Source organism: Dendropsophus ebraccatus, chromosome 8 (genome assembly GCF_027789765.1).
Source record: "Dendropsophus ebraccatus isolate aDenEbr1 chromosome 8, aDenEbr1.pat, whole genome shotgun sequence".
NCBI lineage: Eukaryota > Metazoa > Chordata > Amphibia > Anura > Hylidae > Dendropsophus > Dendropsophus ebraccatus.
The window spans coordinates 79116482-79144133 of NC_091461.1; the positions used below are offsets into that span (position 1 = coordinate 79116482).

Sequence of the window (27652 nt, forward strand, 5' to 3'; positions counted from 1 at the left end):
CTCCCCCCTCCCGTATAGATGGCCCCCTCTCTCTTCTCCCCCTCCTCCCTTATAGATGGCCTACTCTCTTCTCCCCCCTCCCTTATAGATGGCCCCCTCACTCTTCTCCCCCTCCTTTATAGATGTCCTCCTCACTCTTCTCTCCCCCCCCCCCAGTTCAACGCAGATAAAAATAAAAAAACAACTCACCTAAAAACCCGCTCCCAGTAGCAATATGCTGATACTGATCTGATGAAGAGGCCACGCCTAGAGCAGGGCCAGGGATGGGAAGCAAAGCTTTAGATAGAAAAAGAAAGCCTGTGTTGTTTTGTGAATGCAAAAACATGGTGTGACCCTAACCTTATTTACTCACATTTTTATTGTCCCTTTGCATTCAGTGACAGTAGGCTAAAGAAAATGTGCATTTCTTCCAGTCTCATCCAAACCATTCATAATCACCTATTTTTTTAAGCAAATCTTAAAATTCACACACAATCATATTTCTCTGATCACAAGACCTGTCAATCCATTTTCCTTGTTCAATTATTTCTACACAATTTTCCTTTCGGACCCCATTAGGCTCATTTACGTTCCAGTTCTTGAAACCTATTTGGTTTCCATTAGGATACACATATTTTCCTTCCTCTTTTTGGTCATTAATGCCAAGAAATGTTCTTTTGCCTCTAGCCTTCACAACCTCTAAAATGGCAGCATTTTCAGCACTATTGATCGGGGAGGGTAGCGTGCCCTGGGCTCCTTGGCAGGTAGCTTTTGCTGTATCGTAATTACCTTCCATTCCATTTGCAACATATATTTTGTTCCCAAATGTCACAACTCCACTTTGGAAATAGCACACTGTCAAAGAAAGGAAGTTAATGTTTCCTGTACATGTTTTGTAATATTTGGTTTAAGAACAATAAGCAAAGCCAAAGAATGTCATATTTAGTATGTATTAACAACTATATCTAGCAAGTAAATTTAATAAATGCTTAAAGGGGTTATCTGGATAGGGAAAACATTCTCTATATCATTGCAAATGCATATAAAACAATAAGTAAGCTATCATTACCTCTCCACATCCCCCCGGAGTCCTCTTATTGGTCTCCGGTACGGACTCGTCTGGGGGGGCGACAACCCACCCAGCCAATACCTGAAGAGGGCGCTGTACACAGGACATGCCTACATCTGACAGATTTGGAGTGCTTTTGCAAGAAAGAGTGGGCAAAGATTGTCAAGTTTAAATGTGCCGGGCACTAAAAACTAAAAAAACACTAAATGCTGCCATAAATTAAAATTACGTTACTAGTAACGTAAAAAAAAATGTTCTGAAATAAACTCTCAGCTGAGAAATGGATACAGTTATATCCAGTATAGTAAACACTCTGTGAACAGTCTGGACACCAGAATGATATATTATATTGAGCAGAGGGCAGTCGCGATGCCAGCACCAGACATCACTGTCCCAAAGTCCTGGATGCCAAACACATTAAACTGACATGTCCCTGTCCCATCATTCACTATATCACTTTAGTACTGAAGACCAGTGGTGTAGCTACCATAGAGGCAGGGAAGGCGGTTGCTATGGGGCCCATGGAGGGAGGGGGCCCAGGGAAGATAAGAGCCTCCTGTGTCCTTTTGCTTAACCCCTTATTTACTGCAGTGTGTAAGCAGTGTATTAGCTCTCTGCCTGACTACTCTGATAATCTCTGACCTCTGTTCTCTGAGTTCCTGCAGAGGTCTGGGGTTGTCAGTGCAGGAGTAGCAAAGGAGAGAGCTAATTGTCTTCTGTATTAACCCTTTTTTGTGTTGCAGCATGTAAGAGAACACTGGGTCACTTACACACTGCAGTAAATAAAGGGTTAAGAAAAAAGGTAGTCTGTTCCTGCACCTATGTACAGTATATAACCATAGGATTCTGCCTCTGGCCACAAGAGAATTTTTTTTAGCCACATTACTGAGTATATATATATATATATATATATATATATATATATGTGTGTGTGTGTGTGTGTGTGTGTGTGTAGGGGAGTGGGGGCCCATACAGGGGCAGACATATCTCTGAGGCAGAACCAGCATCGGGAGCAGGACCAGGTTTGGGGGGCTGTCCAGGGGTGACAGGTTCCCTTTAAAGTGTAACTTCAACAAAGCGCAATGTCTGGCCTCGGACCACAAGTAAGCTCAATCGTGAGCAATAAACGTGGATACAGCCAACTCCCACTTCTTTGGCATGTAACGGTCCAATGATACAGGTATCCCACAACACAACGTGACCTTCTATAGTGAGTGTGCGATATAAGAAAAAGTACACTCACATTTCAGTAGTCTTCATCTTGACTCTTTTATTGAGTGCAGTAGTAGAACTTCGGCTGTGTGTTCTCAGAGCACTGGAGGTAGCTCGAGGTTAGGCGTCCTCACCCTGCCGCGCGACGTTTCGGAAGGCGGGGCTTCAGGCGCATGAGTAAGGAAGCCCCGCCTTCCGAAACGTCGCACGGCAGGGAGAGGACGCCTAACCTCGAGCTACCTCCAGTGCTCTGAGAACACACAGCCGAAGTTCTACTACTGCACTCAATAAAAGAGTCAAGATGAAGACTACTGAAATGTGAGTGTACTTTTTCTTATATCGCACACTCACTATAGAAGGTCACGTTGTGTTGTGGGATACCTGTATCATTGGACTCCCTTTAAAGTGTCACTGTCGTTGTAACTTCCAAAATATAAATCAGCAGTAGATATGATATAGAGCAAGTTTGCAATTGACATTAATTATTTATTTTTTAGTTATTATGTAAAACACAGCACTTCCTGTTTTCTGACTTCTAAAAAAACAGAAAACAGGAAGTCCAGTGTATCCCAGGCCATCTGAGCGCTCACAGAGAGAAGGTAGTCATGTGATTAATGGACACATTGAGCCGTGACCCTCTGTACTGGCCGGAATTCCTGTGTTTAGTCTGCTTTTTTCAACAAGCACAAGTCAGAAAATCTGCCTTTAGGAGACTGGACCTGGATTTCTGGATTTCTGAAGTTCAGCTTTGTTTTACAGCATGATAACAGCAAAAAAATAATAAATGTAAATTGCAAACTTGCTTTATATCACATCTACTGTTGATTTAGACTTTAAAAGTTATAACGACAGTGACACTTTAATGTAAAAATGGATGAAAAAAATTGATGCAAAAACAGATGCATTTGTGTGCATCTATTTGCATCCGTATTTTCAAATCAATTCAATTCAATTATAAAAAAAAGATTTTTCGGGCTGGGAGACAAAATAGAACACAGTGCTGATAAGAGTTTCCTGTTCTCCTTTCAGACATGCAGGAAATGCCAGTTCAGCCAGATGATTTGTCGTAGCCAGTGATTGGCTGAGTGGGCATTTCTTGTAGGGTAGCACGTTTCACTGTATTTTTTTCTTTTCACCCTGTGCACTTTGAGCTATAAAAATATTTACTTGGACAGTTCCTTTAATGCCTTAGGTGCATAGACCGTCGTATTAATATACCATATATTTTTTTTGGGGGGGACGACAATATTATAACTTTGTGGAGGACACAGAAGGGATTATTACTTTAGAGGGCCTACATTGTTGTTTGTGAAGTGCTCAAGAGACATACTATTACCACATTGGGACAAAAAAACAGGACATCATTATTATGAGGTTAGGAGTACTTGATAACTGGAGTTAAGAAACACTGGAGTAGCCTACAAACAATGTCAAATCTACAATTACCATTATGGATGGACAGCCAAAGCTTTAGCTTTGGCTATCCAGGAATAATGGGAGTTGTAGTTTTGCAACATCTATGGGGCCATGAGTTTGACTCCTGTGATTTACGGTATCTAGACGCTAGGGTGAGTGTGGTTCCAAGATGGCTATCACTAGCGACATTCCTAATTTCACAGTAGGAAGACAAACTAATGTAGAAAAAATGCAATGGATTTACTACACTACAGGTATGGTATTTTGGGCCTAAAAAAATTAAAATTTACTGGAGTGCTTATGATCAGTTAGTTATATGTGTACTAACACAAACTTTGCAGTAATGAATTTAGAAGAAAATTACCTTTTTTTAGAGATAGAAGGTTTTTCTCTAGAGCAGCTATTTTGTTTTCTAAGTTTATAATTCTTGTTAAGAGAGTAGAATCTAAAATGCAAAAAGTCACAAAATTTGCAATGAGTAAAGAGATGCATTTATTTATTGTAAAGGGAAACTAAGAGCAGGTTAGAAGACTCTAACCTACTGTTATGTTTCCATAGCGCAGGAGATGCTAGCACTGAAGGAAATTCATTTTCTTTATCCTAAACAATGATTAAATATTCAGTTAAATTTATATGTAAAATAGGTGGTTTAGTGCACTGGAGGCGGGACTAACGCCTTCAGTGCACCAATCGGCCCCTCCCTTTCCCCTGCCCATGAAATTTGTCTGTTGAGCACCAGAGTGATGTCTCTGCAGCACGCCACTTCAATATTCTGAAGAAGTCAGTATAACACATGGTGATAATTGACCTATAATCCAGTGTTATAGGGCCCTATAGCTAAATATCCACAAAAAAAACTGCAGCAAAATTTCTATTCTTGCTACCCCCAATATGCTATATGTACCCTAAAATTGTTTCACATCAAAGCCTTATCGGTGAGCTCACCAGCTCTTGCTCACCAAGTGGTTCTAAAATTGTTGCAATCAGAGGCGTAGCTGGGATCCATGAGGCCCCATAGCAAAAAACTGTACAGGGCCCCCCCTTCTCCACGCACAACACAAAATGCTGAGAACATTTAGGGGAATGGGATCCGCTGCTGTTATTAGTAAACAACCTATGGCTCCTCAGCTGTAGCAGAACTACAACTCTCATTATGTCCTGCCAGCTGAAGGCTGATATACAGTACATTGAGCAATTGCTTCATATGTAAGTGTAGGGTCTGAAACTACAATACAATGCATCCACCTGCAGATACAAGGTAATCTACTGGCAGAGTAGAGAGCCAATGGATGCTTGCTCTGTCAGTCCACTGTATTTAATTATAAGGGTGTCAGGACAGGGGAGGTAGGGACAAGACACGACAGTGAGCCCTCATGCTGAACCCACCAACTGTCCCTACCTACTTGCCTCAAACGGCCCTAGGCGGCCGTGGACAACCACAAAGATGTTGCCTGTACTAGATACGTGCACACAGAACAAGACAGACAAACAAACAGAATAGCAGATAATCAAACAAGCAAGGTCAGAACCGAACGGGCAGCATAGTACAAAATCAAGTTACAATCGAATAGTCAAAAAGTCATGCCAGAGGTCAGGTAACAAAGTCAAGCAAGCAGAGGGAGTTAGGACGGAGAGTGCAGGAATAGACAGGGGGGATCTGGAATCAGGGTGTTAATCTAATAGCCAGCGCTGGGACACTGCCTTAGCTTTCTTTAATGCTGAACCAGAGCCCGGTCCAAATCCCCATTGGTGCTCAGATCTTCCAGGTTCCAGATAGGCAGAGAAACCAGTCAGTCTAAAGACCTACTCAGCTGGAAAAATCAAGTCTCCCAGTAAATCAGTTTAACTCCCGTATTGCCAGATAGCTGAGAAGCAAGCCGGTGTGGGACATAGAAGTAAAAACAGGCCCAGTTCACACCAGGTTACTGCACATACTGACAAAGGGCCCATTAAGAGCTCTTATGGTTAAATACATAGGTGCAGGAACAGGCTACCTTCTGCTTATCCCCTTTTGTACTGCATTGTGTAATTGACCCAAACTTCATTTACATGCTGGAACGCAAAAAACAGCAAAATACAAGAAAATCTCTGCCCGTGCACTGATAACCCCCGACCTCTGCATGGAGCCCTTCACATTTTTTTTACTGGCGGCAGCCCGGATGTCAGGGGTCATCAGTGCACAAGCAGTGAAGCAGAGATCTTCTTGTCTAATGCTCTTTAATCCCTTTTTGTGTTGCAGCATGTAAGCATCAGCACAGCATAAGCACAGTGCAAATAACCCCCACAGGCATGGCATAAAACCACTAGGGTACATTTACCACGTACTGACAACCCAGGGTTTAGGATTGTCAAAGTAACCAGCAATATTATTTAGAATGAAATGCAATATACCAGAGTCTCCTTTGTCTCCTTTAGCACCAGTTGCTCCTTTGGCTCCTGAAGGACCTGGAGTTCCTGTTGCTCCTCTAGCACCTAGTATACCAGGAGCACCAATTGCCCCTACAGGGCCTGGCAGGCCTCTCTCTCCCTTTACTCCTTGAACACCTATAAATGTAAATTACATATGAATTGTAATTAGTATTTAGAATAACATATACTCAGTTGTTTGATAACTGTACTCATTTTTTAACATACCTGGACTTCCATTATCTCCTTTGGCGCCTGGACTTCCCTTTAAACCTTGAACACCAGGAGCTCCTGTTGCACCAACTGAGCCCTTTGTGCCTGCAATGCCTGGTGTCCCAGTAGCGCCTGGTAGTCCCCTTTCTCCCTTTGCTCCTTGTGAACCTTATTAAAACAATATGCATATATAATTAGTAACATTTTTGTAAGCAAGGTGTTTAATGGTATTTTGTCAATAATATTATCCTATCGTCATATGTTCATATTTATAATACATTTATACCAAAAGAACACCTAAGGCATATTATGACAATCTTCTCGCCCTCCTCAGGAAGTGAGATTATCGCAAATCATGAGTTGGGGGTATGGGTACCAGTCAGGCCAAATGGGTAAGTGCAATAGGACCATTGTGATCCATCATAGCACACCTATTTCTTGAATGTTTGGTTAATGCCCTGATTAGTGCGGACTGTATCAACTATATGTGGGATAGAGTTTTTTAATATGGCTATGAAGTAGTGTTTTATTTACATGCACTGTATGTTTATAATACTATTGACACTTAATATTGCCTGACCTGGCGTCTTGTATATTTGGAATCTGCCGCACCTTGTATGTTTTTTTAAATTAATTAATAAACTACTGGTTTTATTGTCATAATATGCCTTAGGTGGTTTTTGGGTATAAATGTTTACCAAAATGGCATTATTACGGTGTATGATGGACTAATGATTGTATGGACTAGTTACTGCAGGTGATAACAGGTGGTGTCCATTTGGAGCTATTGAATAAAAATATTTAAAATACAGTAAAATTCACTTTATTGCTTTATACATTTAGAGTAAATAACATTGTTTGCAGACTCCAAGTGAAAAAATAGCTACATAAAGAAGCACACACACCTCAAAACAGGAAACAGATGATGCTAAATACCATACTGCAGGACAGGGGCATTGCTATTCTTAACTGTCTGGGGCCCAGGCCCCGAAGGAATTAATGGTAGCCCTGTAAGTTTTTAGACTGCGCCGCAGGAAGCAGGGACTCCAGTCTGATGCTGAACTCCCTGTTCCTGTACTATGTGGGGCCTCCCTGCTGTCACCCCCCCCCCCCCCCCCCCCGCAAATAAGCTGATAACTGTGGTAACAACTCAAAACCTGTCCTGAAATGTGTATATGAGACTTATTATGGAAAACGCACCTATAGTGCATTTTCCCTGTACTTACTACAGCATGTCTCTACAAAGTAGGTGATGTCACGTCACATAAACTGCCGACTCCTGCTGCTCCAGTCTGTCCCACCGCTGCAGCAGGTCTCAGCAGTTTATGTGACATGCTGTCACCAACTTTACAGAGACCTGAACAGGCCATGCTGTAGTAAGGGCGGGAAAAATGCACTATTGGTGCGTTTCCCATAATAAGTGTCTATTAGTAATTTTCTTAACTTTTGTTGGGCAATAACATGTCTTAAAATTATTTTGCCGAGACTTCCCCTTTAACTATCCAGCACATGTACAGTGTTCAGACAGGTGATGATTAGTAGAAATCCTGCCTGGGGCATTCTTAATGGTGAAGAGGGCAGGGAGCAAGGACGGAGAGGCAGTGCAAGCCTAGGGCATAGACACTCTAGGCCATGCCAATTTGACCCAGGGCTGCAAGTTTAAAGCGACTCTGTACCCACAATCCACCCCCCCCCCACCCCCGCCTAAAAAAAAAAAAAAAGATTCAAGATGTGTCCTGGACCCTGTTTGGCAGGTGATGCAGTTATTGTCCTAAAAACTACTTTTAAACTTGCAGCCCTGTGTCAAATTGCCATGGCCTAGAGTGTGTGTACCTTAGGCTTGCACCCCCTTTCATCTCTCCTCCCCGCTCTCCTCATCATAAGGTATGCCCCTGGCAGGATTTTTCCTATTGGCAGGATTTTTCCCAGTGTTCAGATAGGTGATGAATAGGAGAAATGCTGCCCTCGAGCATTCCTAATGGTGAAGAGGGCAGAGAGGAGGGACAGAGGGGTGGTGCATGCCTAGGACATAGACACTCCAGGCCACGCCAATTAAACACAGGGCTGCAAGTTAAAAAATTGCTTTTTAGGACAATAACAGCATCATCTGCCGAACGGACCTCAGAACAGATCTTGGATTAAAAGCAGGTACAAGTGGCTTGGGGGGTCAGATTGTGGGTACAGAGTTGCTTTAAAATGCGTCATTTAAACATACTGTTCTGTGTCGAACATGCCCCAGATGTTTAACCCCTTGCCGCAAAATGACGTTCCTGGAACGTCATGTAAAGCAGGTAGTTCCCGCAACATGACGTTCCAGGAACGTCATGGCTTCCCTGCCTCCCCCCGCTGTCCCTATAGAAGATCGGGCAGCAGGAGGATGCTATGTCACACAGCATCCCCCTGCTGCCTCTGCCCGAAGGGGAGCCGCGCTCCCCCCGGGCAGTTAACCCCATAAACGCCGCGGTCAATGCGACCGCAGCGTCTATGGGGAGATCGGACGATTGGGCGGCGGGGGGAAGCTGCAGCACGTTGCCTCCCCCCACCGCCACAACTAGTATGTCCCCCGGCCCCCTCCCCTTGTCCCCCGGTACCGGAGATCACCGCTATTACCGTTATAGCGGTGATCTCCGGTACCGGGAATTACCGGCGCCGCCGAGAGCTTTCATCTCCCCCCACCGTGAATCCACGGTGGGGGGAGATGAAAAATGTCCCCTCAGACCCCAGATCAGCCCCCCGATCAGACCCCAGATCACCGTACCCGGGCGGCCATGAGATCCAAGATGGCCGCCCCCATCCCTGCGATGTTTGTTCGCAGGGATGGAAATAAAATAATGATCAAAGCCCTATGCTCTCCGCCACCGGAGGTAGCGGAGAGCATGGGGCAGTGATCGGGGACCCCCCCCGTGTGGTCCCGGAGCAGGCGATCGGCGGTATATACTATATACCGCCGATCGCCTGTTCCCAGTGCTGCCGGCACTTTTTATCCCCTGTCACCATAAATCATTGGTGACAGGGGATAAAAAGTGTTACAGTGTCGCCCCCCAAGTCGCCCCCCACCCCCCCCCTGTCACCCCCCGTCCCCCAGTCACCCCCCCCTTCCCCATATACTCACCGGATCCACGGAGCTCCTTCCTCCTCGACGTCCTGGCTGGTTATGAAGTGCGCATGCCACAACCAGCCAACTCTGAAAATTTAAAGTGACAGAGACCAATTTGGTCTCTGTCACTGAACTATGATTACTGTAATCATAGTAATACAGTGAAACAAATGTGTAAAAGTACAAAAAGTGACAAACACACAAAAAAAAAAAAAAACACACACTTTTTTTATTATAGTAATAACTGCAGTTTACTCCCAGATTATTCCTAACCCCCCAGATTACCCGTAACCACCCCAGGTTGTCCGTAATCACGCCAGATTGCACATAACCGCCCCAGATTGCACGCAACCACCGCACGTTGCCCGTAACCACCACACGTTGCCCGTAACCACCACACGTTGACCGTAACCACCGCACACTGCCTCTAACCACCCCACGTCGCCTCTAACCACCGTACGTCGCCTCTAACCACCCCACGTCGCCTCTAACCACCGCACGTCGCCTCTAACCACCGCACACTGCCTCTGACCACCGCACGTTGCCTCTGACCACCGCACGTTGCCTCTGACCACCGCACGCTGCCTCTGACCACCGCACGCTGCCTCTGACCACCGCACGCTGCCTCTGACCACCGCACGCTGCCTCTGACCACCGCACGCTAGATTGCTGTAACCAACCCAAATTACATATAAGCACTTTAGTTTATCCGTAACCAACCCAAATTGTCCATAACCACCTCACGTTGGCCGTAACCACAGCAGGTTGCCTGTAATCATCTCAAGATTACCCGTAACCACAGCAGGTTGCCCATCACCACCCCAGATTACCCGTAAACCACCCCACATTACCTGTAATCTCATTTTTTTATTGTATTTTAGTAACTGCGCTGTTCTAATCACCATTACTAGCTGAGGTTTTGCTCCAGCAAATTGGCGCTCCCTTCCTTCTGAGCCCTGCTGTGTGCCCATACAGTGGTTTATGCCCATATATGGGGTACTGTTCTACTCAGGAGAACCTGCGTTACAGATTTTGGGGTGAATTTTTTCTCTTATTTCTCGTGAAATTTAGAAATTTTAAACTAAACCAACATATTATTGGAAAAATTCGAGTTTTTCATTTTTAATGGCCAATTTTGAATACTTTCCTCTAATACCTGTGGGGTCAAAATGCTCACCACACCCCAAGATGAATTCTCTGAAGGGTGCACTTTCTAAAATGGGGTGACTTATGTTTTTTTTTTTCTCTGCTGGCACTATAGAGGCTCTGCAAATGCACCTGGCGCTCAGAAACTTCTTCAGCAAAATCTGCACTGAAAATGCTAATTGGCGCTCCCTTCCTTCTGAGCCCCGCTGTGTGCCCATAGAGTGGATTATGCCCACATATGGGGTACTGTTCTACTCAGGAGAACCTGCTTTACAGATTTTGGGGTGAATTTTCTCCCCTGTTCCTCGTGAAATTGAGAAATTTCAAACTAAAGGAACATATTATTGGAAAAATTCGAGTTTTTCATTTTTACTGTCTACTTTTGAATACTTTCCTCTAATACCTGTGGGGTCAAAATGGTCACCACACCCCAAGATGAATTCTCTGAGGGTTGCACTTTCCAAAATGGGGTGACTTATGGTGAGATTTTACTCCGCTGGCACTACAGGGGCACTGCAAACGCACCTGGCGCTCAGAAACTTCTTCAGAAAAATCTGCACTGAAAATGCTAATTGGCGCTCCTTTCCTTCTGAGCCCAGCTGTGTGCCCATACAGTGGTTTATGCCCACATATGGGGTACTGTTGTACTCAGGAGAACCTGCTTTACAGATTGTGGGGTGAATGTTCTCTCCTCTTCCTCGTGAAATTTAGAAATTTCTAACTAAGCAAACATATTATTGGAAAAATTCGAGTTTTTCATTTTTACTCTCTACTTTTTAATACTTTCCTCTAATACCTGTGAGGTCAAAATGCTCACCACACCCCAAAATGAATTCTTTGAGGGGTGTACTTTCCAAAATGGGGTGACTTATGGGGAGATTTTACTCCGCTGGCACTACAGGGGCTCTGCAAACACACCTGGCGCTCAGAAACTTCTTCAGCAAAATCTGCACTGAAAATGCTAATTGGCGCTCCTTCCCTTCTGAGCCCGGCTGTGTGCCCATGCAGTGACTTATGCCCATGTATGGGGTACCGTTCTACTCAGGAGAACCTGCGTTACAGATTTTGGGGTACTTTTTTTCTCCTGTTCCTTGTGAAATTGAGAAATTTCAAACTAAACTAACATATTATTGGAAAAATTCAGGTTTTTCATTTTAACTGTCTAATTATGAATACTTTCCTCTAATACCTGTGGGGTGAAAATGGTCACCACACACTAAAATACACTTTGAGGGGTATACTTTCAAAAATGGGGTGACTTATGGGGGGGGTTCTCTCTGCTGACACTACAGGGGCACTGCAAACACACCTGGCGCTCGGAAACTTCTTCAGCAAAATCTGCACTGAAAATGCTAATTGGCGCTCCTTCCCTTCTGAGCCCGGCTGTGTGCCCATGCAGTGACTTATGCCCATGTATGGGGTACCGTTCTACTCAGGAGAACCTGCGTTACAGATTTTGGGGTACTTTTTTTCTCCTGTTCCTTGTGAAATTGAAAAATTTCAAACTAAACTAACATATTATTGGAAAAATTCAGGTTTTTCATTTTAACTGTCTAATTATGAATACTTTCCTCTAATACCTGTGGGGTGAAAATGGTCACCACACACTAAAATACACTTTGAGGGGTATACTTTCGAAAATGGGGTGACTTATGGGGGGGTTTCTCTCTGCTGACACTACAGGGGCACTGCAAACACACCTGGCGCTCGGAAACTTCTTCAGCAAAATCTGGATTAAAAAAGCTAATTGGCGCTCCCTTCCTTCTGAGCCCCGCTGCGTGCCCATACAGTGGTTTACGCCCACATCTGGGGTACCGTTGTATTCAGGAGAACCTGCGTTACAAATTTTGGGGAGCTTTTTTTACTCATGTTCCTTTTGAAAATTAGAAACTTTAATCTAAACGTATATATTATTGGAAAATTTAAATTTTCAATTTTTTTACGGCCTGATGGTGAACACTTTCCACCAGTCCCTGTAGGGTTAAAATGCTCATAATACCCCTAGATTAATTCTTTAAGGTGTCTAGTTTCCAAAATGGGGTCACTTATGGGGGTTTCCAGTATACAAGCTTCCTAAATCCATTTAAAAAAAGAACTGGTCCCTAAAAAAAATCCATTTTGGAAATTTCATGAAAATTTGATATATTGCTAATAAATTTCGAAGTCCCGTAACACCTTAAAAAAGTAAAATATGTTTACCAAATTATGCCAGAATAAAGAAGACATATTGATAATGTGATTTAGTAACTAATTTATGTGCTATGACTTCCTTTTTTAAGAAGCAGAGCATTTCAAAGTTCATAAAATGCAAATTTTTCATGATATTTTGATGTTTTTCACAAAAAAAACACAAAGTAGTGACCAAATTTTGCCACTAACATAAAGTGCCATATGTGACGAAAAAACAATCTCAGAATCGCTAGCATACGTTAAAGCATCACTGAGCTATAAGAGCATAAAGTGAGACAGGTCAGATTTTAAAAAATTAGCTTGATCATTAAGGCCAAAACAGGCTTTAGAGGCAAGGGGTTAAGGACCCTAGCAACGCCCCTGCTGCCCAATATGTTTCTCATTTACTCACATTATAAAAACAAAACGTAAACGGATTGAAACATATGCTTTTTTTTAATCCAGCCTTTTTTTTAACAATATTCCATAATTAAAAGTGCAGTTTTTGCAGAGGTATGCATTCGCTTGATGTGCACCTCACAGGAATGAATAGAGAAACTGACTTCCTATGCACACAAGATGGTCTAAGATTCACCCTTGCAACCCTGATACAACAGCAACAGGAAGTTCTCTATGTAAATAAACAAGCACACATCAGAGAGGCAGAAACAGAGGGTGCCTGGTGGAACAGAGGCAAAAAAAAAGGTTGAAAGAAATAACTAAGGAAAGGGAGGCATTATAAATAATAGGATATTCCAATGAAAAAATGGTTGGACAACCCTTTTAACAGGTTTTCTGTCATTAAGAATCTTTACCCGATCGTGCAGTTGTTCCATGCATGAGTCCTATTCTGATTTAATAGGGCTTGTGAGCAGAACTCACCCAGTTTGGTGATAACCTAAGGTACCTGATCTTCCGGCAGCAGAAGTGACTGCATGTTGACCAGGTGAAGACTCGTAATGACAGGTGCACTTTAAAGTGATACTGTCACCTTCTTACTATCTGTGCATTTCTCCGCACCATCCCCAAGCTTTGATACCATATATACCTTTATAACTTCTCTGTGTCTTTTTTATCCTCTAACATCGCTTTATTTTATCAAGGGACAGTGTGATTTAATTGGTGGGCAGTGTCACCTAGGCGAGGCTCCATGGCAGTTCACACTGTCAACAATTTTAGAGTTTTATACAAGTATTCATCAAATTTGCAGCCTCTACACTTGTGGACAGTGCTAAGAACTGCACATAGAGTAAGGGGGTGACAATATCACTTTAAGGTATGTGTACACAAGCACACAAATTTCAATTTTTTCTGTAGGACTACTCTGGCAGATGTCATAGAGCTATCACCTGTGACTCAATATTTACTTCTTCATAGCTCAGAGAACTGTGATAAATACTACATACATTTTAAGATTAAGGGATGTGTGGGTTTATACCCTAATAACACATTTAGGTTATGTTCACACACTGTATTTTAGTCAGTATTTGGCCGCCATATAACGGTAAATAACTGCCATTATTTCCATACAACAGCATTTTTGTAAAAATGCTATGCTATAATTTTGGCCTCAAACAAGAAAACTGCTGTCAAGTCTGCAACACTAAGGCCATTTGGTCTTTATTAACAGCAAAAAAAAAGACCAAATGCAGGAAGTGATGTCAATTGTCTCTCTACTGTGCACAGACTAGCCCAGTGAAAATGACTGCTGATTGGCCAGTGGCCGAACACGCCCCTGTACACACCCCTGTGCCCTTCTGCAGCTGAGTAAACTGAAAGATCTTTTTGCCTAAAGCATATGTCATTTATAAAAAATTAAAAATAAAACCGCCCAATGGTTCAGAAGCTTAGGCAGCGCAATGGGACATGCTGAAGACACAACATTAAAAAAAACCTGACGGCATACATAAAATGAGCATTAACTGTACCATTATCTGTATATTTGCTGGGGTTTGTTATTTTTATATGTCATGACAGGTACTTGAATTGATACAAATTGATGGATATACAGTGGTGCCTTGGATTACAAGCATAACTCGTTCAAGGACCGCTCTTGTAATCCAAATCATTCTTAAACTAAAGCAAATTTTCCCATATAAAATCGTTGAAATGCAGACTATTGGTTCCACGCTACAAAAATAATCATGTAAAACAAATGAAACAAAGATTTAGAAGCAGCTGAATATGTGATATTATGTGCAAAATGCTCTCAATCCAAGTTACTCTTAAACCAAGGTACCACTGTATAGCAAAAATTGGCTCAATTTATCATATCATGAGGATAATATATTTATGCCGTGAATTACCTAGGTCTCCTTTATCTCCTTTTACACCAGCAGCTCCTTTAATGCCAGGAGTCCCAGGGGCTCCAGCTGCACCCGTAGCACCTTTAATACCAGGAGCTCCAGCAGCACCAGATGCACCTGACGGCCCCATCGAGCCCTTTTCTCCTTTAAGACCCTGTGGACCTAGAACCAGAAATATTAAACACATAGGGGGAGATTTATCAAAGGATGTAAAATTTGGACTGGTGCAAACTGCCCCCAGCAACCAATGAGAGCTCCTCTTTTATTTTACCAGAGCTGAAAGCTGAGCTGTGATTGGTTGCTGTGGGCAGTTTGCACCAGTCTAAATTTTCACACCCTTTGATAAATCTCCCCCATAACCTTTGAATTCCTAGACACCTATTTTTATAAACTCTCAGGACATTTAATACTATATAATATACTAATAATATCCTAACTGAGAATCTATAGTGTAAGACGGAAGACCTTTTACCAGCTTTCCAGCCATTTGTTTGTAGTATGTTTTTGTAATTCTAAAGGATTTATTATACAGTTTCTATGTGGATAGAAAACCTAGCAAATGGATAGTATTAATGACTATAAGTTTTATTTTGTCTGGAAATGTTTAATTGGGTAGAAGACAGAAGGTGGCAAACGAAACAAATGCTAAGTCTAGTAGCACCCACAGTTATTGTTAGCCAATCAAAATAAGTAATTTATCTTCAGTACATCATCACTTAAAGTGTAGATGTTGTTTTAAAAACTTTTGACATGTCATAGTTCCTGATCGAGAGAAACAACAGGGAGAGGACCACACTGCAGCACGTCCCCCCCCCCCCCTACTCTGAGTTAAAAGAAAGAGATGTGTGTAGTATACCAGAGCATAATTCCTGCGGCTGGGCTGAGGATGGCACCTGTCCACAAGTGTTTTATTATATATTCTAGGAGTTAATATGCCTTATATTAAACTGTTATATGTATTTCTCTGTACCAGTGTAACTGGCAGGCAGAGAATGGGTTACATGCTTTACACTGAACACCGCAAAAAACAGTGACACCTACTGTCCTTAGTGGCAACTGCTTTAGCCAGTGTTGTAAGCCTAGAAGTTGATAGAAAGTGGGCGGGGTATGCAAATAGGCCCCCCCATAAAAGGTTTGCAGTTGTAGAGTTTAGCAGAAACAAGTGAGTAGCTGTTGAGGGAACAACATCACCTCAGGAGATCACCAAAGAGCAAAGCTGCTGAGGGGAACAAAGAGAGATCATAAACAGAGCAGCTGGAGGTGAGACAACAAGAGAGAGACTTTGAGGGAAAGTTTGTCAGGTGCACCCTCAGGAAAGGACCAGCACATATACAGTCAGAGGGAATCCTCAGATCAGGAACCCAAGTGGATGGACTTGGCTGTTAAGGGAGCAGAGTTAACTTAGGTCTCTGCACCCTTTCTGAATTCGGGGGGTAAGATTTATTAGGACCCCTGGACACCTCTAGGACCCGAAAGTTGTGGCTTAAGGCCCGGCCCAGTAACCAAAGCAGGAAGCTCTCTAGCTGACAGGGAGGGGGAACAGACTCAAGCATCATTGAGGGAGAGGTCCACAGTGCCCACCAGCGTACTGACAGACCAGGATCTGAGGCAGATCCTCTCTCCACACACCACCAGACTCTCTACAGGCACAGTAACCCAGTCAAGGCCGCCAGTATTAACAGCTGCATGCCACAGGACTGTAAAACACCTACAAGTCCATCAGTAAAGGAGTTATTGTTATACTGCCTCTCTCCTTGTCTTCCTGTTGTCCTGGTCTACCTGCACCACACCACCATCAAGGGCCATACTACCGGACAGCAGTATTTGGGGCTGGCCCGGGGGGAACTACAGGTCCACACCACTGACCACCTTACACACAGGTGCAGCCCCCCTACAGGAACCTCTGCAGTAGCCCACAGAAGAGAGAGAGAATTCAGGGAAGCGCCAGAGTCCCCTGTACCTGTGGAAGCCCTCGTGCCCACCTGTGACCATGACAGGTCAGAGCCCAAGGCTGCGGTGCACCACAAGACCCAGCCATCCTGCAGGTACAGCACACTCTCACTCTGCAGCCCTCAGTGCATCCCCTCACTTAGGAGCCCAGCACTACACTCAGGAGAGGCCAAACCACCTAACAGTCAAAGACTACTACCACCATCATCCACTCCTCATTCCCCTCACTCTCTTCCACAAGCACCTCTGCTCGATGCATAAGCACGTTCCATGTGCTCTATAGGAACCCATTATAAGTCTGACTCTTTTTTTCTAACTCAGAGCAGAGAGCCACACAGTCGCGATTTTCTCCCTGCTCGTTCTCCCGATCAGTAGGGGTCTGAACACTCAGAACTAGATCGATTAAAATTTTTGACATGCCTCTATGACATTTACTGTACTGTATATTTACTGTACTGTACATTTTTCACATACTGCAGGAGAAATACTCTATGACTTCTGTTACCTGGTGCCCCATTCATCCCTTTGACACCCTGTTCTCCTTGCAGACCTTGGGGGCCTGCTTTTCCTGCAATACCTGGATTACCTTTTAAACCTGGGCTTCCTGTTTTTCCAGGCAACCCTAAAAAAGAAAAATCATATGACAACAACAATATATTATATTTATAACCAACGCTCTACCTAAATATAATTTTTGCATAATTGCATTTGTAGGACAGGAGGAAATAAAACCCAGCCAAAGGTCTGCATCTTAGTCGCCAAAAACATTGCATAACATTTAAAGGGGAATTCCTATCCTACAAATATATGGCATATCCACAGGAAATCCACCACTGGGACCCACACCTATGTCTAGAACGACAGCCCCTGTGTCTGGTCTGCGTCTGACTGTGCCTGGCTTAGGGGCAGCAGCTGGAGGTGGTTGGGTTTCCAAAAAATAGCTGAGCAGGCTGTTTTATTCCATGACCATACTTTCTTTAGGTGTTAAGTGGAGCTTCGAAAATGTGGTTGACCATGTTTTTGTGTATGATAAAATGTTAAATGGACTGTAAAAACACAGTGTAACCCCAGCCCTATAGAAATAGTTAGTGCAAATTGTTTTCTATGGGACCTACAGAAACAGCAAAAAAACAAATATCTGTTTTTTAAAACTCGGCTGCCACTACGACCGTTTATTTATCTGATCCCAGCAAAAGAATGAACGATGTGCTATTACACTATACGATTAGATCAGATGGAATAAACGATCGTAGTAACGATTGTTGTAACAATTGTCACTAATGGCTATCTTTCTTTGTAATATGGTGAACGATTTTAGGGTAACGATAAACAATCTCCTTTGCGATCGTTTATCCTTAATAGTTAAAAATCGATTTGTCTCAATAGGACCCTTACACTTAAACCCTGCAATCACAGCACGATCACAGCTTTTAAAGTGTTAATGGTGGGCGGCCATGCGATTGCTGCGTCTTGTCATTAATGGTGAGGAACTGGCTGCTTATAGCAGCTGGTACTTTCCCTCTATGAAGAGAGCTCAGGTTCTTGCAGACAATGGGGTAAATGTGTGCCATCCATCATTAAATGACAGGCATGTATGGCATACATTTATGTCATCCGTTGTTAAGGGGTTAAACATGAGGATTTAACAAAGAAAGGGCAAAAATTAAAATTGGCTTTGTCATGAAGGGAATATCTGATACAAATAATACAGGATGCAGCTCAGTAGGCATAGGTGACTGTGTAGTCTAGACAAGAGAATGATGGTTAACCTGAGGGAGATCAACCAAAACACCGCAGAGACACCATCACGTGTTTCTTAACATCAAGTGAATCTAGGAACATCCCAGGGGGCAATGTTCCTAGATTCACTTGATGTTGAGAAACACGTGATGGTGTCTCTGCGGTGTTTTGGTTGATCTCCCTCAGGTCAACCATCATTCTCTTGAATGCACTTACTAGGCTTTGCTTCCACTAGCCAGATTCCTACTCCACACTGATGAGGGGCAAATACCCCGAAACAGCTGTCTGTGGATAGATACCTTGCTGAGGTGGTTTCCTTGACTGGAGAACGCCTTTGGCTTGGTTGTTCCTTCCCCCTGGAAGGTCTGGCTAGCTCACTGATGTTGAGAAACATGTGATGGTGTCTCCGCAGTACTTTTGCATATGTCAATTAGTCTAGAGCATGTGTTAGTTGAAGTGCTCTGATTAACAAATCCATACCCTAGACACCTTTAATGGGGTTATCCAGTGCTACAAAAACATGGCCACTTTCTTCCAGAGACAGCCCCACTCTTGTTTCCAACTTGGGAGGCATTTTGCTGCTCAGTTCCAATAAAGTGAACGGAGCTTAATTGCAAACTGCACCTGAACTGGAGTCAAAAGTTGTGTTGTCTCTGGAAGAAAGTGGCCATGCTTTTGTAGCACTGGATAACCCCTTTAATCTGGCCTGGGTCCGCAGCACTAAAAGCTTATATAAATAGGGATATAGGAGAAATTTTTTGCATGCTGTGCACTAACGGTTCTTACATTCTTGGGTGTCTCCTAAAATAAGCCAACGGAGCTATGAGTTAAGGGATCAACACTTTTTTTATGTATCCTACCACAGCCTTTCTAAATGCCAGATTACAATAAAAACATAAGTGAAACACAGAAAAAAAAACATTAAAATTCTGTGAATTTACCTGGTTCACCTTTGGTACCAGGAAGACCATCTCTCCCATCTCTGCCATTAAGACCTTGGAATCCTTGGATAACGGAACATACCACTGGTTTTTCTGGAACTTCACATGACACCATGAGCAATGATGTCAGCATGACAATGGTAATTTTTATGGAGAATGACATATTCTTATGGTGCCCAAGTTCACACTTCTGTGAAAGCATATTTAAGTTACATCTCAGCAGGGTATACCTGGCATTTCAACTCAATATATATAGCTGCCAACTAACATTACTTTTAACCTTACTAGCCCAGTGCAAAATCTATGACCGAGCCCCATGTCCTACCGTCCCCTATTTGTAATACTGGCATCTTATCATGTGGCAGAGGGGGCCTAGCTTTCCCCATCTATAGCCTGGGCTTTCATGATGGGTAGTACAGCGGCTATCTGGCCGCTGGCAGAACTTACTGTTATAGGGCATGACAGTGTCGTAATTTAAAAGTAACAGGCAGCGCCACGGCCTCCTGCCGCCGTGCTGTCGATCAGCTGCTGAGGACTGGCCTGGAGGACTGAAGAGGTTGCATGTCAGCAAGTCATTCAGTCAGTGAGTATAAACTACTATGTGTATGTACTGTTGGTGGTCTTTGGTGCTGACAAGAGGCACAGAGCAGGGAGCTATCAGCTCTCTTCTCTGTGACTTTCACTTCTAAAGTGGACGTTGCATTAGGCCTGCGATCTAGTAGTGATCTGGAACAACAGTGATGACTGACAGGTTGCTCCCTGACATCAGCGTGCAGCATTTGGTAAGGCACAGAAGAAACTGTGGGAATGACTGGAGAAGTAAGTAACTTTTTATTTTTGTAATTAATTATATAAGGACATGAGAGGAGGCTACCACTTATTGGGAGGAAGAGCACAGGAGGAAGATTAGATGGGGCTACTGGTACTTGGGGGGGGGCACTGGAGGAAGATTAGAGGCTACCACTACTTGGGGGTGGTGCATGGGAGGAAGATTAGAGGAGGCTAACACTACTTAGGAGGGGCATGGGAGGAAGATTAGAGGTGGCCACTGTGGAGTCCCACCACAGGTGTTACTAGTTTATACACCCTTTCGCAAAAGCCTGTACACTAAGTAAAAGTGGTAATGGTAATGTCGCTAGTATGTATGTCTTGTATCTAAGTATTGCACAGCTGTAGAAATCAAGGGGCTATTGTTCTTTGTGATTTGTGCACCAATAAGAGCTCTTTTCTCTTCTCCACCTATCTCTGTTCTCTTTCTTCTTTTGCACTCTTTTCTCACCCACTCACAGCAAGCATAACATACCCTGTAGGAAGTTGTCACATGGTGAGAGGAACTGTAGTCACACACTTAGTCTGGTTCCTGACCAACCATCTTATATGAATGGGAAGCTGGTGGAACTTTCTTCCACGCATGACCTGGTGCCAAGCATCTGATATAACCATTGTGTTTGTGTGAGGTTATTTTAGGGATACCGATTCTTATACACGACTGCTTCAATTCGTTGTCAGGTATTTACAAATGAAGAAGACCAGCAGGACACGGCCTGGCTGTGTGCAGCCATTTGGCACATGTTTCTAGAGGTGGACAGGCTACATCTATATCAGGGTGGCCGGAGAGTAAACAGACAGAGTTATAAAGTGCTGGACTTCGCATAACGGGAGTCATCCCAAATCAGACCACTATCCAGGTTACTGCAAACAGTTAGTTAATATTAGTGCTGCGTAACTAACTCCTTTTGTACCTCAGCCAATGAAGTACTGACACGAGTCTTAGTAGAAGAACACACGCCCCCAGGGTATATAAACTAGCTGCCATCTTTGAATAAAGAAGATCCACCTTAACCATCAATGTTTCAGGGAGTTTGATTCTCAGTGCGCACTATAAACTTATAACTTGTAATTTGGAGCAGACAGTCAATATGACAGCACTCTTAATGTGCATCTATAACACCTCCTCTCTACTTCTCAGAACTTACTCTACTTCTCAGCACGCAATCAAGCCAGCACGGCTATACTACTTCTCAAGCTCTCAGCACAAGTCTTGTCAGTCAAGTCCAAAGTATATTGTCAAGTCACAGGTCTACTGTATAAGGTTATGTTCACACTATGTAAAACAGTTTTGAGGTTTATGCCTTGGCTGCAATATATACGAACTACGGTCGTACAATGCACACTACTATCAGACAACGGCCGTTGTTTTCACTGCTCCGTGAAAAATAAACATGTCATTTTTTTCCGGCCGGTAATGTTCCAACTACGGCCGTGGATTTCAATGCGGCCGCCCACGGAATATTTATTTATGCAAAATTAAACTTGATTTTGAAATAAAAAAATTTCTGTGTGGTTTATTGGGCTGGGCGCAGTATTCCAAATAAATGACTTGTTTCATCCCGTTTAGAAACAAGCTAGGAAGCAAAATTATACAACGGCCGTAGTTTCACGACTAGACCGTATGGCCATATTTCTACGGCCATAGTTTCAGGCGCACACGTTCGGCCGTTAATTTACGTAGTGTGAACATAGCCTTATGCTGTATCAAGTATTCCTAAAGTAAAGAAAAGTTTATTTATGGTAACAGGACTCGGTGTTTATTACGTAAACACCGATATAGTAATACAGTAATTGCTAGAGATGAGCGAAAAGTATTTGATCGAATAGCTATTCAATCAAATACTGCCCTATTTGAAAGGATCGAGTTAGTTCGAATATGTGATCGAATATTCCGATCTAAATTAACTTTAATAAAACAGCTAAATAATTTTTTAGCTGTTTTAACCCCTTAAGGTCAAAGCCAATTTTAGTTTTTGCACTTTTGCTTTTTTCACTTTATATTTAAAAGGCCTTAGCGCTTGCATTTTTTCACCTAGAGATGTATATGAGCGCTTATTTTTTGCGAAACCAATTGTACTTTGCAATGACAGGCATTATTTTTCCATAAAATATGCTGCGAAACCGGAAAAAAATCATTGGCGCTGTCAAATTGAAAAAAAAAAGGAATTTGTTTTGATTTCGTGGAGTTTTGCTTTAAGGCCGTTCGCCCTATGGTAAAACTGACTGGTTATGCATGTTCCTCAAGTTGTTACGATTACAACGATATATAACATGTATAACTTTTATATTATCTGATGGCTTGTAAAAAATTCAAACCTGTAACGCCTGGAGTAGTGGATCCACTGGACCGGCACCAGCGATGGCACAAACCTCACCAGGGAGCGGAGTCTAAGGGGCCGCTGGTTTTCACCAGAGCCCGCCGCAAGGCGGGATGGACTTGCTGCGGCAGGCGACCCCCAGGTCGCTACCCCTGGCTTGGTTGCTGGTGACGGCAGGCGAGGCGTGGCAGGAGTAGGTACTGACAGAGGCGTGTAGGCGTACCGCAGGTGACAGGCTGAACACAGGAACAGCAGTGAGACGGGAAGCAGAAACCAGGGACTAGGAGTAAGGACTGGGTAGCGGGCAGGAAACAGGAACAAGGACTAGGGACCAGGTAGTGGACAGGTATCAGGAACAACAGGGAGCTGGGCCAAACGCTATGGGAAGCATGTAGAGGCTCCAACACAGGGGACAGGGCATGCTGGGATTTATAGGGGAGTGATTGGGTGCAACTACCAATTAGGAGCGCACTGCCCCTTTAAATCTGAGACAGCCGGCGCGCGCGCGCCCTAGGAGGTGGGGACGCGCGCGCCGGCCGGCACAGCGAGAGACAGGAGCGTGGAGAGGTGAGGCGCCCCCCGGGGCCGAACGTGTAGCAGCGCCGGGTCCCTGCACAGGGACCCCGGCAGCTGCATGAGAAGGAGGGGGGTCGCGGCGGCGGCCCGGAGCACGGGACGCCGCCGCGGCCGTGACAGTACCCCCCCCCTTTGGCCTCCCCCTCTTTCTAACCTGCAGGAACCTCTTGATGAGATCTTGGTCCAGGATGTTAGCCTCGGGTTCCCAGGACCTCTCCTCAGGACCAAATCCTTTCCAGTCCACCAGGAAGAACCTTCTCCCTCTGACAGTCTTCATGGCCAGAATGTCTTTAACAGCGTAGACGTCGTCAGAGACGGCTTGAGGAGCAGAGAACGAAGACTTATCTGAGAACCGGTTCAGAACCACTGGTTTTAAGAGGGAAACATGGAAGGAGTTCGGAATCCGCATAGTGGGGGGTAGGCGGAGCTTGTAGGTGACAGGGTTGATGCGTCTTAGCACCGAGAAAGGACCGAGGAATCGAGGACCCAACTTGTAGCTGGGAATCTTGAGTCGGACATATTTGGCCGAGAGCCAGACTTTGTCACCTGGGAGAAAATTTGTGGCAGGTCTCCTCTTCTTATCAGCCTGATCCTTCATGCGTTTAGAGGCTTTGAGTAATGACTGTCGAGTTTGTTCCCAGATCGATTGCAGGTCAGATAACAACTCCTCCACGGCTGGGACTTCGGAGGATGGAGAGAGAGGCAGAGGAGGACGAGGATGATGCCCGTAGACCACATAGAAAGGAGACTTGCCTGTGGAAGTCGAGTCCAGATGGTTATATGAGAATTCTGCCCATGGGAGTAGATCGGACCAGTTGTCTTGGCGGCTGGAAACAAAATGGCGTAGGTAGTTACCCAGAATCTGATTGACTCTCTCCACTTGCCCGTTAGTCTGAGGATGATAGGCCGATGAGAAGTCCAGCTTCACTTGGAGTTGCGAGCAGAGGGCACGCCAAAACTTAGAGACAAATTGAGAGCCTCGGTCGGACACAATGTGAAGAGGAAGTCCATGCAGGCGGAAGATGTGTCGGAAGAACAACTGAGCCAGACGAGGAGCAGAGGGCAGACCAGGAAGGGCCACGAAGTGAGCCATTTTGGAGAAGCGGTCCGTCACCACCCAAATGACTGTATTGCCCGCAGATGGAGGTAGGTCTGTGATAAAATCCATCCCAATGTGGTGCCAGGGATGGTCCGGGACTGGCAAGGGCAAAAGTAGGCCGGCAGGTCTTTGACGGGGAGACTTATTCCTGGCACAAACTGCACAGGAAGCCACAAAATCCTTGACATCCTGGAGGAGATTGGGCCACCAGTAGTGACGGGAGATCAATTGCCCGGTCTTTTGGGTTCCTGGATGCCCGGCTACCAAGGAGGAATGCCCCCACCTCAAGATGCGTTTACGGAGTGCGGGGCGCACATAAGTCTTCCCGGGAGGCAGTCTCTGCAGAGCAGAAGTGGCCACTGGTACTAGGCGGTCGGGAGGTATTATGTGACGAGGAGATTCCTCTTGCCCCATGACATCGGATGCTCGGGATAATGCATCGGCCTTTAGATTCTTCTCGGCTGGACGGAAGTGGATGGTATAGTTGAACCGAGAAAAGAAGAGGGACCACCGAGCCTGCCTGGGATTGAGGCGTTGAGCCGATTGGAGGTAGAGGAGGTTCTTGTGGTCCGTGTAAATGTTAACAGGGTGTTTAGCCCCCTCTAGTAGATGACGCCACTCCTCCAGTGCCAACTTAATGGCCAGGAGTTCGCGGTCCCCAATGGTATAGTTCCTCTCGGCAGGGGAGAAAGTCTTAGAAAAGAACCCGCAGGTTCTGGTCTTGCCTGATGTGTCCCTTTGCGAGAGAACGGCTCCTGCGCCCACAGAAGAAGCATCGACCTCGAGAGAAAACGGCCTGGAGACATCCGGGCGGACTAGAGCAGGAGCAGAGGCAAAGGCAGACTTGAGGCTATTGAAGGCTTGTTCGGCCTCTGGAGGCCAACGTCTGGGGTCCGCCTTCTTTTTAGTGAGAGCCACAATGGGTGCGACCAGGGTAGAGAAGTGAGGGATGAATTGCCGGTAATAGTTGGCGAAGCCCAGGAAACGTTGGATAGCTCTAAGTCCCACAGGGCGTGGCCATTGAAGGACAGCTGCGAGCTTGGCTGGATCCATTTGTAGGCCCTGATCGGAGACGATATAGCCAAGAAATGGAAGACTGCGCTGATGGAAAACACACTTCTCAAGCTTGGCGTATAGATGATTGGCCCGTAGTCTTCGTAGAACCTGACGCACTTGTGCCACATGAGTCTGCTGGTCCGGGGAGAAGACCAAAATGTCGTCCAAATAGACAATGACGCAGACATAGAGGAGGTCTCGGAAGATATCGTTCACGAATTCCTGGAAGACCGCTGGGGCATTGCATAGGCCGAATGGCATGACCAGATATTCGTAGTGCCCATCCCTGGTGTTGAAAGCAGTCTTCCATTCGTCTCCTTTACGAATTCGGACCAAGTTATACGCTCCCCTGAGATCCAGCTTGGAGAAGAGCTTTGCTCCACGAAGACGGTCGAATAGTTCCGGAATAAGCGGAAGAGGATAGCGGTTCTTAACAGTCACCTTATTTAAGCCCCGATAGTCTATGCATGGGCGGAGGGAACCGTCCTTCTTCTGAACAAAGAAAAATCCGGCGCCAGCTGGAGACGTGGATTTACGGATGAAGCCCTTTTGTAAGTTCTCCTGGATGTAGGAGGACATGGCTTCAGTCTCGGGCACAGAGAGAGGGTATACTCGACCACGTGGAGGAGAAGCCCCTGGAAGGAGGTCTATAGGGCAATCATAGGCCCGATGAGGTGGTAGTGAGTCCGCCTCCTTGGCCGAGAAAACATCGACAAAGTCTTGGTAGTCCTCCGGTAGCCCGGATAGAGGCTTGACATAAGCAGGTGACCTTGTAGAGCACTTGGGTTGAGGAGATCTCAGACACCGGTTATGACAGTCCTGACCCCAGCTGAGAACCTCCTCAGTTCTCCAGTCCAGCTTAGGGGTATGGAATTGCAGCCAAGGAAGACCCAGCAGGAGGTTGGAAGAGGAATGGCGCAAGACATAGAAGGAGATCTTCTCCTGATGTAAGGCGCCCACCTGGAGGACTAGGGGTGCCGTCTGGCTGTACACAGCTTCGGAAAGAATCTCCCCCGTAACCGAAGAGATAGACCGGGGTTGGGCAAGCTGGATAACGGGTAGCCGCCATCTTTGGACCAACGAAGCAGAGATGAAACTGCCAGCAGAGCCAGAGTCGATGAGGGCAGTAGACTGGAAAACTTGCCCTGAGGGTGTCTGGATGGAGACGGGCATAGTCAACCTTGGAGAGGTGGCATTCACACCTAGGGAGGCCTCTCCCACCGGACCTAGGTGCGAGCGTTTCCCGGACGCTGAGGGCGTTGGGGACATCTCTGCCGATAGTGATCCTCGCCACCGCAATAGAGGCAGAGATTTTGGGCCAGTCGACGGTTCCTCTCATCAGTCGTCAGGCGAGCACGTTCCACCTGCATAGGAACTTCTGGAGGCGACTGGGACATGGGAGCCACGGGATTCTGGAACACCGGTGCCAGCCGGGGATGGCGACGGGGCAGACTCAGACGCCGTCCTTGCCGGACCTCCTCCTCTCTCTCGGCGAACCTGGTGTAGACTCTGGTAGCCAGTAGGATAAGTTCGTTCAGGGAGGTAGGCAGGTCCCGGGCAGCGAGCACATCCTTCACTTGACTGGACAGGCCCTTTTTAAAGGTGGCAATCAGAGCGGCCTCATTCCAGTCTAGTTCCGCAGCCAGGGTGCGGAACTGGATGGCGTAATCACCAACGGAGGAAGTACCTTGGGATAGATTGAGAAGAGCAGTCTCAGCTGAAGACGCACGGGCAGGTTCCTCAAAGACAGAGCGGAACTCGTCCAAGAAGATTCGGAAATTGGCAGCAACCGGATCATTACGGTCCCATAGTGGTGTGGCCCAGGCCAGAGCTCGACCTTCCAATAGGCTGATAATGAAAGCCACTTTAGAGCGCTCGGTGGCAAACTGACTGCTTAAAAGTTCGATATACATAGTGCACTGGGTCAGGAATCCTCTGCACAACTTGGGGTCACCTCCATATTTACTTGGGAGAGCCAGTCGTAGTTTTGAAGAGGTTGCCGGGGGAGATGACTGCTGAGCTGTGGTATGCTGCTGTACGGCTGCAGTCAGTTGTTGGATCAGCTGTGACTGTTGCTGGATCTGTTGAGCCTGTAGGTCGACCACTCGGGCTACCTCACGGATATCAG

General features: G+C 45.2%; 1 protein-coding gene across 3 annotated transcripts in view; it reads right to left on the minus strand.

Annotated features, from left to right (window-relative positions):
- Nucleotides 1-340: 340 nt before the first annotated feature.
- Nucleotides 341-27652, minus strand: part of LOC138799473 (pulmonary surfactant-associated protein D-like) — a 34759-nt gene continuing 7447 nt past the window's right edge. For 2 of the 3 annotated variants that reach the window (XM_069980702.1, XM_069980703.1), the window contains 7 exons: nucleotides 19645-19834; nucleotides 17469-17585; nucleotides 15014-15175; nucleotides 6311-6463; nucleotides 6068-6220; nucleotides 4041-4121; nucleotides 341-834 (listed from right to left, as the gene is read on the minus strand). In XM_069980702.1, coding sequence (XP_069836803.1) covers nucleotides 458-834; nucleotides 4041-4121; nucleotides 6068-6220; nucleotides 6311-6463; nucleotides 15014-15175; nucleotides 17469-17585; nucleotides 19645-19834 — 1233 coding nt within the window. In that variant the 3' untranslated portion in view covers nucleotides 341-457. The remainder of the gene's footprint in view (nucleotides 835-4040; nucleotides 4122-6067; nucleotides 6221-6310; nucleotides 6464-15013; nucleotides 15176-17468; nucleotides 17586-19644; nucleotides 19835-27652) is intronic. The other variant, XM_069980704.1, reaches the window with a different exon arrangement.